Source organism: Pleurodeles waltl, chromosome 11 (assembly GCF_031143425.1).
Source record: "Pleurodeles waltl isolate 20211129_DDA chromosome 11, aPleWal1.hap1.20221129, whole genome shotgun sequence".
Lineage (NCBI taxonomy): Eukaryota > Metazoa > Chordata > Amphibia > Caudata > Salamandridae > Pleurodeles > Pleurodeles waltl.
This window is the reverse complement of record NC_090450.1, coordinates 28,507,981-28,523,998: the sequence shown is the minus strand read 5'-3', so window position 1 is coordinate 28,523,998 and position 16,018 is coordinate 28,507,981. Positions and strand designations below refer to the sequence as shown.

Genomic DNA, 16,018 nt, shown 5'->3' with positions numbered 1-16,018 from the left:
CTTTACTCCACTATCCGACTCTCCTTGCCCCCTTTCATTGCTCTGCAAGTTCCTGCTTTGTGTTGTGATGTTCTCGCAGTCCTTTTCTTCCTCCGTCTTTCTGATCTGCGCATTTTTCCTTCTCTTGCACTCTGTAAATATCTGACACAGAAAAATAAGTGCTGTCCCCAAATAGAAGTGCTGGTGTCCCCCAACGGGAACACCGGCTATTGAATTAAGCACTGGTGCACACATACATATTAAGTTACTATTTTAGCGATGGGTGTAATTCCATGAAGACCTATCGGGCGGTGCGCACAGAGATCTGCGCACTGTAGGGTGAGGAACACATACTTGGCAGTGGATGCCTGCTTCATCCTCCCGCTCTTCTTCAGAGCCCTGATTTCCCCTCCTTTCTCTGCTCGTCTGGGATGCAGGAATATATTCCATCCTTGCAGCCTGCAGCACACCCGAAACGATAGCCCAGGTAATAAAATAATGAAGCTCGGCCTCCTTTCCTTAAAAAATATTAGGGAATTTACATGTATGACTGGTGAAACAAACAAAAAGTGAGGAATCTTAAAATTACGGCCAATGAGATGCTTGGTTGACATTAAGATTTTTGGCTTTGAGTGAGCTGAGGAAAGCTCGCTTTTCCCAGTCAGTCCTCATTAAAAGCTGAATCAAATACTTTATTCTAGAACACAGGCTACAATTTAAGCACTGGAAATCCAGCATGGGCGGTCCTTCTGATTCTGGTTTTATTTTAGGTATGCAAGGTGTACTGATACAAATACCAGTATTAAATAAACACTGAGAAGAAACCTTCAGGATTTTAGAAAACCAATTACCCTGCTGTGGGAAAGCTGCCAGAAAATGTACTGTGGATAGTCTAAAACTTATTAAATAGAACCTATGCACAGCAATACAAATCCACTGTACGTATGGTGTAGTCCTATCAGTGGTCATAATCTCTATATGTTGACATACCCATGTCTAGGGTCTTAATCATTCTTGCAGGTTCTCTGTGGTCGTAAAAAAGAAATTATACACTAGCACCTGATTCATCATTGACTTCATTTGGGCAATCGAACACATTTTGTACACCAAGTTCTGTGAATGTTTTTTTTTTAATATATAAGCCACTGGACAGAATCCAGTGCCACATCTTTAACCACAATAAGAGAGTGCAATTTTTATTGCGTCATCAATGTAAGAAAAACAGTTTCTGTATGGGTTATAAAGATTGCCTACTCGTTGGAACAGCTAATAGTTTTGCAGGGAATTTATTTTCACTGCATCAGTGTAACCCCAAACACCCACTCTATATGTTCCCAGTAAGAGACATTTAGCATTGTACAGTGAGACTAGTTCATGAATAGGTTTTTGGCCTAATTTTCGAGCAAATTTAACAAGCATTTGCAATGCAATTGGTCTTGCATTTGCTCTAATAAGAGCTATTAGCATTGCCACTTCCTAACTGGACTTTTCTTGCCATGTAGTGGGGGTAGAAGGGGAAGGAAAGACAAGGTGACGGGGTGAGAGGCTCAAAAGGAAAGGAGAACAAGTTTTGTACAACGGGCAGTCCCACTGTATAATACTTGAAAGCGTCATGAACGCAAATGAAAAACAAAACAAACAATGACAAGCAACTACCAGTTTGTTTTGTTTAGGGTACTTTCCTACAATGGTAAAGTGTAACCAAATGGAAACGAGTTGTGAGCTCTTTCGAGAAAGCAGAAACATAGTATCTACTCTTACCTTGACTATTAGTTGATAAAAGCTTCAAAAAGCATTCTCATAATTTCAGAACAATTCTGTTGTTTCTGCTTAGCTGGGGTTCCACAAAGCTAAAGCGCCTCTCTTGTATTGCCAACGTTTTTCTGTATTTTCATGGTCCCCCATGATAGGTTGACTATCAGAACTTTACACCAGAGTTTGGAAGACTAGAGTAATCAAATAAAAGATAAATGGGAGGACAATTGTCTTCTGTCTCAAGCACTACCACTACCTTACTCTTAGTGGTATCATAATCCCAATCTATTAGTGGGGGTTCCATTTACTCATATGCTTCCAACTTTCCTGCACCAGGAAACCCATGTTTTCTCCATTTCATATTAAGGTAGGGTAACTGGTAGCTTCCGGCTTATGCGACATCAGCTTGCGTGCTCTGCTGTCAGATCTTGATCACCTGGCAGGGCATCTACCAAAGGGCCACCGGGCAATGCATTGAAAAGCCCAGGGTGGACATTCTGGTGTATAATTTCCCCTTCTGAGGCATGGTTGGCCCAGGCAGGAAAAATTATCAATAGCCTCCAGGTGCAGGGAGAGTACTCCCAATCAGTCTAAGCAATTAGTTTTGTTTCCTTTGAAGAAATAACCCCCAGAGGATTTTTTATACAAAGGAAGTACTGGTCGGCATTGCAACTTTGATGAAGTGGCCCGATGCCATCAGTGACCACCAACATGATGAAGATGTCTAATTATGATGGGCAGTCCTATGCTGAGCCGACAGGAATGAGAGACTCCCACGCACAGTGGCTTATGTGGCACATGATAGACAATCAGTAACTCCCTCAGTCCTTGTAGATCAGTTGCCTCTTCATGTATTCACATATCGTTTGTAACAGAGCAAGGACCTGGTTCTAATCTGAAATTCATAATAGATTTACTTATGCAGTGTCTGAAAACAAGTGTTTCTTCTCTTCTAGAAAAGTCAAAACCCTCCTATCTATGAGTTCCCTCCCATAAAATATGATATGGATTTTTTTTTAACATAGCAAATAGACAAACATTTGTATTACCAAGATGGACTCATTCACTGCAGTCATTGCTGACAGTTTACAGAATATCACTGAATGTTGCTACACTTATTAAAAAAAAGTCCATCACAGTTCCTCGCTTGAATGCATCCCATTTTAAACCTAGGTCAGCCTGAAAACTACCACCTCATTGCTATTTCATGCATCTGTTTTAGGAGTAAGGGTTAAGACTTCTAGTAAAAATATTAAACCATCTTGCCTCACACAATGGCAAATCTTACTTTATTGTTGTGGCTAAATGATGCTCAAATCCATCTGAATCGCATAATGGAGTTTTATTTTGCTTGAAGATGATTTTATTTTTAGTGTACGCCCTATGGTTGTTGTTTTTTTATAGTTGTTTTTTTAATCTCTTCAACATCAAGAAGGTTACCATATCTGCCCTCAACAAATAAATATAATAGAATATTCCATGGAGGGGTGGCTAGCCTTAAAAGGAGGGTCTTGTGTCAATCCCTGATCTGATTGTCACTGTAAAGTTAGCGCACCTTCTATTTGACACCACTGTAAAATATTGTTAAGTTCCAAAAAGAACGCTGCTCTCCATCTCCTAGTCATAATGTTTCTAACATCTTATCCTCAGAATTCAGAACTGAGGACTCTTGCTTCCACAAGACGGTAATTTCCAGTATTATGTCCAATAGTGCTCTAAAACATGCCAAGTATTCTTTTGCAAAATTACTTCAAACTTATTTCAAAGTCCGTAAAATTTCTTGAATTTCACTTGCCTGTATCTCATGTGGAAATTGAATAATATACCATGCCATGTGTTAGAAGTCACTTGACAAAAAGACTGATCCAAGGAGAACATTTTTTCGCTAACACATTTTTGGATTAAAACAGTCTCTCACAGGCAAAACTTTTGCTAAATCTATTGAAATTTAGTTAAATTCAGATAGTATGATATTTGTGAAATTCATGAGATGTCACAGCTCAAATAAATATTTGATCAGGCCTAATTAAAACAACCTAAGAAAAGGGATGTTTTGGTGCTGACCACAGGTGAACATCAGAAATGTGGATTTTGTATCATTTGGTAGACAAGGACAATTAGGGACCCCATTCCAAAAAGGACCCATATTAAGATTCTGGATTAGAACATTAGCTTTGTTTATCAGCCTTTAAATGTATTGCCAAAGTGAGGAATCGTGCGAGCAATATTTACTTTTTTTCTCTCATCTCAAGAAAAGGTTATAAGTTTGACACTGGGTCCTTTCAGGACAGCAGTGGAAGAGACTTGTGAAGATTATCTGAATAGGTTCTATTTTAGAGCACCCAAGAAAAACATAAATAAAACTCAGGTAGCTCAGGATCTGAATGTCAGGTATATGACTGGACTGTAAAGAATAGACCCTATCTTCAAAAACTGCTTCACCAGTCAAAGTTAGATTGAGTTAAAATGCCTTTCTTTTGTACCGGAGCATGTCTTGGAGCTGCTTTGATTAATATACTTTAGTATAGCAAAAACAAATTGAGGTCTTCATTCAGAGATTACATGTCTCTACTACATTTCCGTTAACCAAAATGGATGGCTGGTGTTTCTTTAACCCAGGAATAAGGACATTAATTCTTTACAAGAGCCCTTGATGCTAGACCCATCATTTGAAAATGATGTAAAGAGACCAAGCCTTATTTTATATTAAACCTGACAATAGTGTGCTGGAGGAAGCATGTTCCTTACTCCCTACAGACATGTAAACTTTGTTTAATATATAGATTTTTATTCTATCCAATATTATTTTGTTTTATACTGTCATCATTGTTTGGTCTATCATAGTATACAAACACAAATGATGGATGGAATGCAGAACCAATCAAACATTCACCCCCAGTCACAGATCTGGGTTTAATCCATCAATTATTTTGCTCACCATGCCACCCCAGTTTGGACCCAGCCATATGCAAATCAGTTTTCACCCTGTTCCCCATGGGAACAGTCCAGCCCGAACTGCCAAGGTCAGGTACTCCCCAGACCGGAAACAAGCATCCAGGGACAGGTTTAAGGGTATCACCCTTTATCAGCCAGGCTAGCTTGAATCCAGTGGCATAGTAAGCCCGGGACCCACGTCTGGGCATACCCAGTGCACCTAGGACGACAAAAGCAAACAAGCACAAATGATGGACTGAATGAGGAACCAATCAAACATTCACCCCGAGTCACAGATCTGGGTTTAATCCATTTCCATCTGGCTGGAAAGGAGCACTTCTTGAAAATAAGAGAGAATAATTCTTTAAGTTTTACAGCAATCATTTCTGGAGCCAATTTTGCCACCTTCAGTTGACAAGGGTCCTAGCGAAATCATGACTTCGTGGATTGGATTGGATTAATCCCAGTACTTCCTCTTTTGTTGGTGGAATGACCTCTACAAAGGAATTCTCCTTTGAGCCATTACCGGTAGCTATGTTGCTAAACGATGGAAGCAGGATGGTTTTGTCAAATGTATTATAGACTTCTTTCACCTTATTCTGAAAGAAATCAGCTAGCGTGTTACAGAAGTCTTGAGATTTGCCTGAATCTTTGTTGGACTGGATTGTGGACAAGTTGATAACAGTTTGATATAGTTCTTGAGTAGAGTTTTTAGCAGATTGAATCTTGTGCATACAAAATAGAGTTTTAGTCCTTATGATCATCGATTGTAGTCAGCTACATACTTCTTGTATTTTGTTTTTTTCTTATTCGTTATAATACTTTCTCCAGATTCTCTCCTGCCTTCTGCAATTTTGTTTTAACTTCCTAAGCTCTTCTGAGTACCAAGATGCAGAGGGTTTACCTGTATGTGATTTAACTATTCCTAAAGTGGCCAATTAATTGATGTCCTTATTCAACCTGTTTGAGTAGTCTGATGTAGATTTATCAATATCATCATTACAGGGTTGTGATGTTACTTTTAAGGTGAGTTTAAACTCTTCTGGTTGGATTTTGTGCCATGTTCGCATGGAGAGTGTGGTATGTGTCCTTTTAGGCACCAGGCCAGATTGTTCTCCAAGAATGTCAAAGAGGACGGCTTTATGCTCTGACCATGTAAGTGGCACAACATTTATGTTTGTTACGGCGTTTTTGTGTGTAAAGATCCCATCTAGGATATGTCCTGCTAGGTGAGTGGGTTCTCCCACTTTCAGGGAGAGGCTCAGGTTGCTTTTGAATTAATGTCCTGGTGTTGGTGTCTGTTTCTGCCTGAAGATGGAAATTAAAGTCTCCCAAAATTGTGCAGTTGCTATGAACTATGTATGCCTCCAATACATCACTTATATTCTGGGCAAACATCTGCTTTGGGCCGGGAGGGGCTGTTAAATAATTCCAGTGAAAAAGTCATGGTCTCGCACATTGCTGAATGTACCGGTTCAAAGATGGCAGGAATAACTCTCCTGTATATAACTGCAAGTCTTCCCCCTTTCTTATTGGATTGGTCCACTCTATTAATCGTGTAACCTTCAGGGATGGCATTGACTAAGTCAGGACCATCTGAGGGGTCAGCCTAGGTCTCAGTAAAAAATACAAAAGTGAGATTGTAGGACCCCATAAACAAAGCAAATTCCATGGTATGTTTAACTAGGGATCTGGCATTGACTAAGGTACTACTAACCCTCTTTGTTCCCAACCTGGGGTCAGACCCATCCTACGATATAGTGCCTCCAGTATCTAGTATCTTAGGATCATCCTCCCATAATTGTTCCCTGCATTCTGAGCAGAAGCTAATTGGTGTAACACCGTTGACCGCAAGGTGCCATTTAGCGCATCCCTTGGTCTCATATCCCTTGAAATGAGCCCTGTTGTAAACCAGGAGCTCATCTCTCGTGTAACTCACCTCACTACGGATCTGGGAAGCTTGACCGGCAGAGGGACTGGCGTGAGGGGCGACCCAGGTGCAGATGGGCTCGGATGGGCTTGGGTGTATGTGGGACACGCATACAAGTTTGGTCTTACTTTCTAGGTTACTGTTGGTTAGGCACCGGTGCATGTAAGCCGTGTTTGCATAGGAGCCATTCGAAAATCTTGCATATTTCACCAAAAAAACTCTAAATTTGTTTTTCTAGAGAAAGTGCAGAAGGAGCTGGACACTGTCCTGGAAAAGTCTGAGATCATCCAGTATGAGGATCGGAAAAGGCTTCCATACACCAATGCTGTTATACACGAGATCCAACGCCACAGCAATATCGCAACATTTGGCCTTTTTAGGCAGGTCATCAAGGAGACCTCTCTGCAAGGGTACAACATTGAGAAGGTACAGTGCTGTGAAAAGGGATGGGATTGTGTAGTGAAATACCTCTTTTTGGATGTTCTCCCCCCAGTTTTGGACTACAAATGCTGATTTTTCGACTCAGAGTGCACTGAGGCCTGCTAACCGACCTCAGAGCCTGTGCTCTGCCCCTCAAAAGGGTTTGTTTGATTGACTTATACCCAATTAGCATTAGTTAATTTACTTATATATCTCAAATATATGGTACCAAGGGTACCCGGGACCTGTAACTTAAAGTGTACCTCATGGACTGGTGCGCTTATTGTGCCACCCTGAGAGTGACAAAGTAGAACCTGTCTCCCAGCCTGCCACTGCAAACTGGAGGAGCAGTTTTAAACTGCTGGCACGACCTTGCCAAGTAAACTTATGACGAAGTCAAGTCCTCCCTTTTTTTTAAGTATGTCAGCTTTAAGATAGGCCTATCGAGCCCTGCATACAGAGTATTGTATATTAAAGGGTAGGACATGTAAAAACCCTGAATTGTCATTTTCACCATGGAAAGGCTTGTAGCAGCATTAGCAACTACACTGTTACACACTGACAACTCAGCTGGACTAACTTCCTAATGGGACTACTAAAGTTGGTACTTTAAGGCATCAAAGAATTGTTACATTAAACCTGACTTTATGCTCAAGTTGAATTCAATGTAGCATTTGGAGTGAAAATCAACTTTAGAATGTTGCCACTCTGTTGCCCAAGTTTCCAGTGACCTTTAGCGGGTGTTGGCCACAAGACAGGCTTCTGTTCTCCAGGGGAGAAGTGTGAATGACTTCCAGGGAAGGACACAATAGAGGCCTGCCATTCGAAGAGGTGAAACCTCTCCCTGGCCAGAGGCCTCACAGAATGTGAGCCCAAAAGGCAAGTGTAGGAAAGTACCCTCTTTTTGGCATGTTACCCCCAATTTCTGCTTGATGTCACTGTGTTTGACTGTGTAACTGGGATCCTGCTAATTAGGACCCCAGTGCTTATGCTCCCTCTCCTCTTGAGTTTGTCACTGCATACTGGCAATACAGTATTTAACCCACAAAATGCCATACTGGTCACCCCTTATAAGTCCCTAGTATATGCTACTTAGGTACCCAGGGCAGTGGGGTTCCAGGGGATCCCTATGAGCTGCAGCATTTCTTTTGCCACCCATAGGGAGACCATGCAAAGGCTTCTACGGGATTGCCATTGCAGCCTGTGTGAAATGGTGCATGTACCCTTTCACTGCCATTTACATTGCACCAGGTCACTTTTAAGTCAACCATATACTAAGCCTTCCAACCCTGAAGGACTCAATTTTACGCGTTCACTGTGCATAGGTCACTACCTATGTATAGCTTTACAATGGTAACTCCGAATGTGGTATCAAGCATGTTGGAATCATACCCCAAGGCTTTTGCAAGCATTGGATGTATGATTCCCTGAACTCTGGGGCTCCTTAGAGGACCCCAGTACTGCCTTTACAGCCTTCTGAGGTTTTCCAGGCAGCACCAGCTGCTGCCACCTCACAGACAAGATTCTGCCCTTCTGCTGCCTGAGCAGCTCAAGCCCAGGAAGGCTTAACAAAGGATATCCTTTGGGAAATGGATGTTACACCCTCTCCCCTTGGAAATAGCTGTTACAGGCACGGGAGGGGTAGCCTCCCAGAGCCTCTGGAAATGCTTTGAAGGGCACAGATGATGCCATCCTTGCATAATCTAGTCTACACCGGTTCAGGGACCCACAGTCCCTGCTCTGGCACAAAACTGGACAAAGGAAAGGGGAGTGACCACTACCCTGTCCATTACCACCCCAGGGGCGGTGCCCAGAGCTCCTCCAGAGTGCCCCTGGTTTTTGCCATCTTGGATTCCAAAGTGGTGGGGCACTCTGGGAGCCTTTGAGTGGCCAGTGCCAGCCAGGGACATCAGAGACCTTCACTGAAAGGTGGTTCATCAGATTCGGATTGCAAGACTCCAGCAGGAATCCTCTCCATCCTTTACTTCACCTTCTTACTGACATAACTGCATCTGGACTCTCCAGGACCTCTACAAACTGCAACAAAGAAGCAAAGATGACTTCTGCAACATTGCAATGTCAGCTCCTGCCAGCAATTGTAACTGTTTCCAGTTTGTGAATCCTCTGAGGACTGCTTGTCTCAGCCTGCACCAGAAGAACAAAGGAATCTCCCTTGAAGTGAAGGAGTCACTTCCCTGCTTCAGCAGGCATCTCTCTGCAGCGATGACCGGTGGCTTGGGTCCCCTCTCCTGAAGAAGTGTGTGGATCCAGCATCACGGGTGGTAGACTGAAGTGGTCCCGACGGTCCTGACGTCCAACTGTCTAACTTTGATGGAGGTAAGAGCTTGCCTCCTTACCCAAGACAGTACCCCCATGCACCTCATGTTTTGCCGTTGACAAGGCTTGTTGGCATCCTTCCACAAAGTTCTTTATGCACCGTGCAGCTCTGGCCCCCAGCACTCAATCCTGTTACGCACAGCTTCCTATGTGGTTCTCCGGCAGCGAGGGATCCCTTTGTGTAATGCTGCATGGGCCTCCTTTTGCACCTCCTTTGTCCCCATGCTGTGGGACTCCTGTGTGCACTGCCTGGTCTTCTAAGGGCTTTCTGAGATCCCCCTCTGTCTCCCTCTCTCTTGGTAGAGGCCACCAGGTCCCTCCTGGTCCGGGCAGCGCCATTTTCTTCTAACCGCGAGCTTTGCATGTGCCAAGGCTTGTTGGTGGAATCCAGCAAGGCAAACCAGACTATAATCATTCATCCGGCGTAGGACATCATCTGCACCACCCAGGAACCCGCATCCATCTTCTTGGGTGCAGTACTGACAGTTGTTCTTCACCGGTGGTTCTCCTTTTGCACCTTCATCCGGGTTAGCAGGGGCTCCTGTTCTCCCTGGACTCTTCAGTGCTCCTTGGACTTGCTCCCCTTCTTTCACAGGTCTTCCGGTCCATGAATCCATCATTGGAGACTTGCAGTCTCTTCTGGTTTATGCAAAATCTTCTATAACTTTGTTCTTGTATGTTCTAGCAAAATTATGGCGATTTACTCCTGCTTTCCTGGGCTCTGGGGTGGGCTCTATTACTTACCTTTGGTGTTTTCTAATACTCCCAGCGCCCCTCTATACACTACACTTACCTAGGTGGGAAACCGACTTTCGTATTCCACTATTTTACTATATGGTTCCTGTTCCCCCTAGGCCCATTTCTAACTATTGTGATTTTCACCATTTGCTCTCTTTTGTAACTGTTTTTAAAGCTATTTCTGCATTCTAGTGTATATTCTGTGTATATTGCTTACCTCCTAAGGGAGTATAGTCTCTAAGGTATTTTTGGCATTTGTGTCACCAAAATAAAGTACCTTTATTTTTGTAACACTGAGTGTTTTCTTTCAGGTGTGTGAGTACTGTGTGACTACAGTGTATTGCATGAACTTTGCATGTCTTCTAGTTAGGCCTTGGCTGCCCAGCCACACTTCCAATAGAGAACCTGCCTTCTAGACACTGACTACATTTCACTAATAAGGGATAACTGGGCCTGGTATTAGGGGTAAGCACCTTTGGTAGCCCCTACAAACCAGGCCAGCCTCCTATAGCAAGCCTTAAAGGGGAAGCTGCCTTTAAAGGGGAAATGGTGAACACACACTAGAGGCTGCTCTTTTACTCTGGTAGACAGATTGCCATTTTTGAACAGAGAGGTGGGTTCTGCTGTCTTGGGAGTGGAAGAATATTGCATCCTAGGATAGCTGACTCCACACATTGAAGGAAGAAATGATTCGGCGGGGGGGGGGGTACTGCTAGCTTATTGGATATTAGTCACAGCATGGTAAATTCAGTCATTTCTAAGGCAGGAGTCATGTGTCATGGACGGTTTTGCGTAAAAAAATGATGCTAGGCTGGTTAGAGTCATCTTTTTTAACTCTAACCAACCAAACGTCATTTTTGTGGTGCAAAACCTCCTTCTCCCTTACCGCCAGCCCCACCCAACTAGCCCACCCTTTGCACTGGCTTGCGCCATTCCTTAAATATGGCGCCCGACTGGTCCTCAGGAATGGCGCAAGCCGGTGCTAAACTTTTTGGTGCAAAACTGTGTTAGTGCAGTTTTGCACGAAAAGTATAAATATGCCCCTTAGTTCATACAACCTCACCATAAAATAAACCCCATTTCCTCACGGAGTTGAAATGTGAAGCAAACAACCACCTCAAAAAGCAATATGGCACATGCCTATATAATAATATGACCTTAGTCGTGGGAGTATGCGAACCGATAGCTGTGGCATCTCTAAATGAAACCAAGGCTTTTGACTCACTCGAGTGGCCTTTCCTCTTCGACATCCTGGAAAAAATGAGACTGAGGCCGAGATACATTACATAGGTGTGACTCTTATATACAGCAACCCTGGCAACAGTGAGAGTCAAAGGCACTCGGTCACAGACATTTTTTATTGAAAGAGGTACACATCAGTGACGTCCTGTATCCCCTTTGCTGTTCACTTTAGCCATTGAATCACTGGCCGAACGTACACTGGTTGATGCACAACTCAGAGGGTGGACATGGGATCTGGGTTGGGAGGAGTACATTTCTCTCTATGTCGACAATATACTCCACTGCCTAGCTAACCCGGAGGAATCACTGACTAGGCTACAACAGATATTCAACATGTACCAACATTCTCTGGACTTAGCATTAACTGTAAAAAGTCATTGTTTTTCCCAGTGGGGGATTGGCTACCTGGGACAAGGCTGCCCTCACCCCTAAGTGTGGAAACTCAAAATGTTAAGTACCTCAGATTCTGGATCACTAGCAACGACAAACAACATTATGATGATAATTTACATCCCCTTCTGACTACTTTAGAAACACATGTAATGCACTGGCTAATTTTCAGCTCTGACTATTGGGATGGGCGGTGATCTTTAAAATAATAGTGCTACCCAGGTTTACTTACGTACTACAAAATACTCCAAATGGGCTTCTGGAACGCTTTTTTTAAGAAAAGTCTGCTCTGGACTTTGCTTTGGGAGGGAGGCCTGCACTAGACATTACTTGCCCAACCTCCAGCACTCAACATACAAAGAGGGAATCACTCTACAGAATGTCCATAATTAATATGGAACAGTGCAAGTTTGCACGGTTAGCAGATGGGCTTATTACCTATTGGAGGAACACTCATTCCGATCAGATAGACTCAAATTGGGCAAAAAAGGATACCTGCACACCTTTCATGGGGTGAAGACAGAGGACCTGATTCACAAAGAGCCTTTGCAGTTGTGACAGAGGCCCCGCAGTTGAGCTGGGGTTCATGCACTGGTGGTGGGACCTCTGTTTCCCATTGTGGAGGTCCCAACACAAGTGCCAGACCCCTGCTATTACTGTGGGGCCTCTGCTGCAACTGCAGAGTCCCTTTGTGAGTTAGGTCCAGAGAGTCTTCTGCCTTCTGCAACAGATACTATGCTCGAGACACGACCTAGACTGACCAACGAGATGGGATGGGATGGGAGAAAAGACTGACCCCCAGAACACCTTTATGGATGGGAACAAAAATGAGGAAAGTGGCTATATTGGCAGGATTCAGAAAGTGGGATTTAACAGGTTAGAACAGTCATGGGATGCAAATGGGACTGTCCCATTTGAACATCTTCAATCACAGTATGAAATGACCTCATCCTAAACATACACATAAATGCAGTTACAACATGCCTTATGCTATGAACCTGGCAGATGAAGGGACACAAGAGGACTCCCCGTTGAGGTGACTATTGGACAAGAAAATCACCACTACGGCCATATCTCTAAAAAATAGCACAGGTATGACCTGTACCCAGAGGGCACTTACCAAATTGAGGCAGAAATGTAAATTTGACTTGAGGACCATACAAGACAACGACTGGGGGTAGGCAGAGAGGTTTCGACGCAAAGTGACCATAAAAGCCACATACAGACTAATGCAACTGAAAGTCCTGCATAATATATACTCCAGTATCTGTGTAGACCTGGTAAGGCCGAGACCGAGGAATGCCCATGGAAAGTGAGGTACATAATTCCATATCTTGTGGGAATAGGCCATACTTCAATCGTACTGGCAAATTGTGGCCCACAGATTGGGGGAAACCACAGACGACATTTTTTAACCAAAGGTCCCACTTATAACATTGGGGATATGGAATGCGTTGAAGCCACCAAACATAGGAAACTGGTTATAAACTTAGGATATACAGTGACTAAATGGAACGTTGCTCAAAAATGTGGAGGGCCATTACTTTCCACAATACAAGACTAGGAGAGGGGAACAGATTGATGTATGACCCCGGAGAAAGCAATCTACAGGGATCTGAGTTTCCTCAAGAAATTTGACAAGATTTCAGGGGGTGGTGGGGGGGCGCTATAGTATTAAATTATCACATATCAATGTGAACAGTTCCTGTAATCCTCTCTCTGACTTCTCAATTACTCCTTAAACTTGTCACTTGCATAAAGAGTCAATATCACAGACATGGAAACAAGCAATAAAAAGTGCACATAATTTTTCGAATGATACTGTAAAGGATTAGATTAACTTTGCTAGCTGTACGTGGGACATGATGATGGTCTTCAAAAAAATTATGAGTGACTGATTTAAGAGCCCCTTGCGCTTCCTTGGGCCACATTAGGGTCATTTTGTTTATGCTAATGTTGCCCAACGAGGCTAAAATCGCTGTGCCAAATTTACAAAGTGGCACTATGCATGCATTGCACCACTTTGTAACCCTTTGTGCTACATTATGCCTGCTTCAGGCATAATGTATGCCAAGGGGGTGTTTCCCTGTTAGGGAGGCCAAAAAATGGCACAAAGAAATCCAGAAGATTTCTTGGCGTCATTTTTTCGGCACTTTTAATGCCTGCTCAGAGCAGGCATTACAAGGAAGCACAGCATTGTTTTCAATGGGCTTTGCAGGGTTAGCATCAACATTTTTTATGCTAGTCCTGCAAAGCTCCGAACTAGTGTAACATTTTTTGACACTAGTTCCCCTAACTATCGCCATGGTGCACCATATATTAAATACAGTGCGCACATGGTAGTGTTAGGGGGGCTCTAAGGGGCCTTAAATCAGGCCCTGAGTTTGTTGTGTTATGGAAAAGTAAAAAAACTCATTTTTTTTTATTGTTAGAAAAAGCAATATGGCATAAAAACTAGCATTTCCAAACTAACAAAGCATACAAGGAGATACTGAATAGAGCACCAGGAGCCTCCCCCAGGCCCCAGGGACTGGACTTAGCTGATTGGCTCCCTGAGTCTCTGCTGCACCTGAGACCCGCCCCCCCCCCCCACCTGCTCTGGCTCCTTAAGTTTGTGGAGGGAAGGCCAAAGACAGGCACCTCCATTTTGTGTTCCTCTGTGCATTCTCTCCTGTGTCCTGACACAGCCCAGTGTTCAAGGATTGCAAAGAGACCTAGGTAAGGAGCCCAAAGATATTTTCTAGTCAAATAGTATTAATTGTTCAAACAGTGTTTGTTTTACTGTGGACTCTCTGTGTTTTTCAGGCAGCTTGGCCTCTTTTAAAGTGGTGTTTGTTTCAAAATCGTTTTTTTGCTGTGACTGTGTGAATTTCCCTTGCTAGTTTAGTGGCTCCCCCCCCCCCCCCCCTGCCCCCTTTTTTTCACCCCTATTCTTAGTAAAAAGACTACATAGACCTTTCAGAGTGTGGTTTTAGGAGACTGTTTTTTAATCTGTTTGTGTGATTTAAATTGTGCTTAAAAGCTGTCTGCCCCCCTGTCTTTTTTGCCTTAAAAAGCCCGATTTTTAGAGTGTGCGCCCAGAACTATTGCAGTGTTTGTCTCTTAAACAATCTCCCCCTTACCTGAAAAGTAGACTCTGCTAGCTTGAAAGTGTGGATTCAGCCTGTCTGTATCCAAGGAGATACTGAATAGAGCACCAGGAGCCTCCCCCAGGCCCCAGGGACTGGACTTAGCTGATTGGCTCCCTGAGTCTCTGCTGCACCTGAGACCCGCCCCCCCCCCCACCTGCTCTGGCTCCTTAAGTTTGTGGAGGGAAGGCCAAAGACAGGCACCTCCTTTTTGTGTTCCTCTGTGCATTCTCTCCTGTGTCCTGACACAGCCCAGTGTTCAAGGATTGCAAAGAGACCTAGGTAAGGAGCCCAAAGATATTTTCTAGTCAAATAGTATTAATTGTTCAAACAGTGTTTGTTTTACTGTGGACTCTCTGTGTTTTTCCGGCAGCTTGGCCTCTTTTAAAGTGGTGTTTGTTTCAAAATCGTTTTTTTGCTGTGACTGTGTGAATTTCCCTTGCTAGTTTAGTGGCTCCCCCCCCCCGCCCCCTTTTTTTTCACCCCTATTCTTAGTAAAAAGACTACATAGACCTTTCAGAGTGTGGTTTTAGGAGACTGTTTTTTAATCTGTTTGTGTGATTTAAATTGTGCTTAAAAGCTGTCTGCCCCCCTGTCTTTTTTGCCTTAAAAAGCCCGATTTTTAGAGTGTGCGCCCAGAACTATTGCAGTGTTTGTCTCTTAAACAATCTCCCCCTTACCTGAAAAGTAGACTCTGCTAGCTTGAAAGTGTGGATTCAGCCTGTCTGTATCCAAGGAGATACTGAATAGAGCACCAGGAGCCTCCCCCAGGCCCCAGGGACTGGACTTAGCTGATTGGCTCCCTGAGTCTCTGCTGCACCTGAGACCCGCCCCCCCCCCCCCCCCCCCCACCTGCTCTGGCTCCTTAAGTTTGTGGAGGGAAGGCCAAAGACAGGCACCTCCATTTTGTGTTCCTCTGTGCATTCTCTCCTGTGTCCTGACACAGCCCAGTGTTCAAGGATTGCAAAGAGACCTAGGTAAGGAGCCCAAAGATATTTTCTAGTCAAATAGTATTAATTGTTCAAACAGTGTTTGTTTTACTGTGGACTCTCTGTGTTTTTCAGGCAGCTTGGCCTCTTTTAAAGTGGTGTTTGTTTCAAAATCGTTTTTTTGCTGTGACTGTGTGAATTTCCCTTGCTAGTTTAGTGGCTCCCCCCCCCCCGCC

The 16,018-nt window shown here is 43.7% G+C and overlaps 1 protein-coding gene across 1 annotated transcript in view; it reads left to right on the top strand.

Moving 5' to 3' along the window:
* The window catches only part of LOC138265291 (cytochrome P450 2J2-like), a 159,472-nt gene that overhangs the window by 111,634 nt on the left and 31,820 nt on the right, over positions 1-16,018 (top strand). The window contains exon 7 of the mRNA XM_069212896.1: positions 6,837-7,024. Coding sequence (XP_069068997.1) covers positions 6,837-7,024 — 188 coding nt within the window. The remainder of the gene's footprint in view (positions 1-6,836; positions 7,025-16,018) is intronic.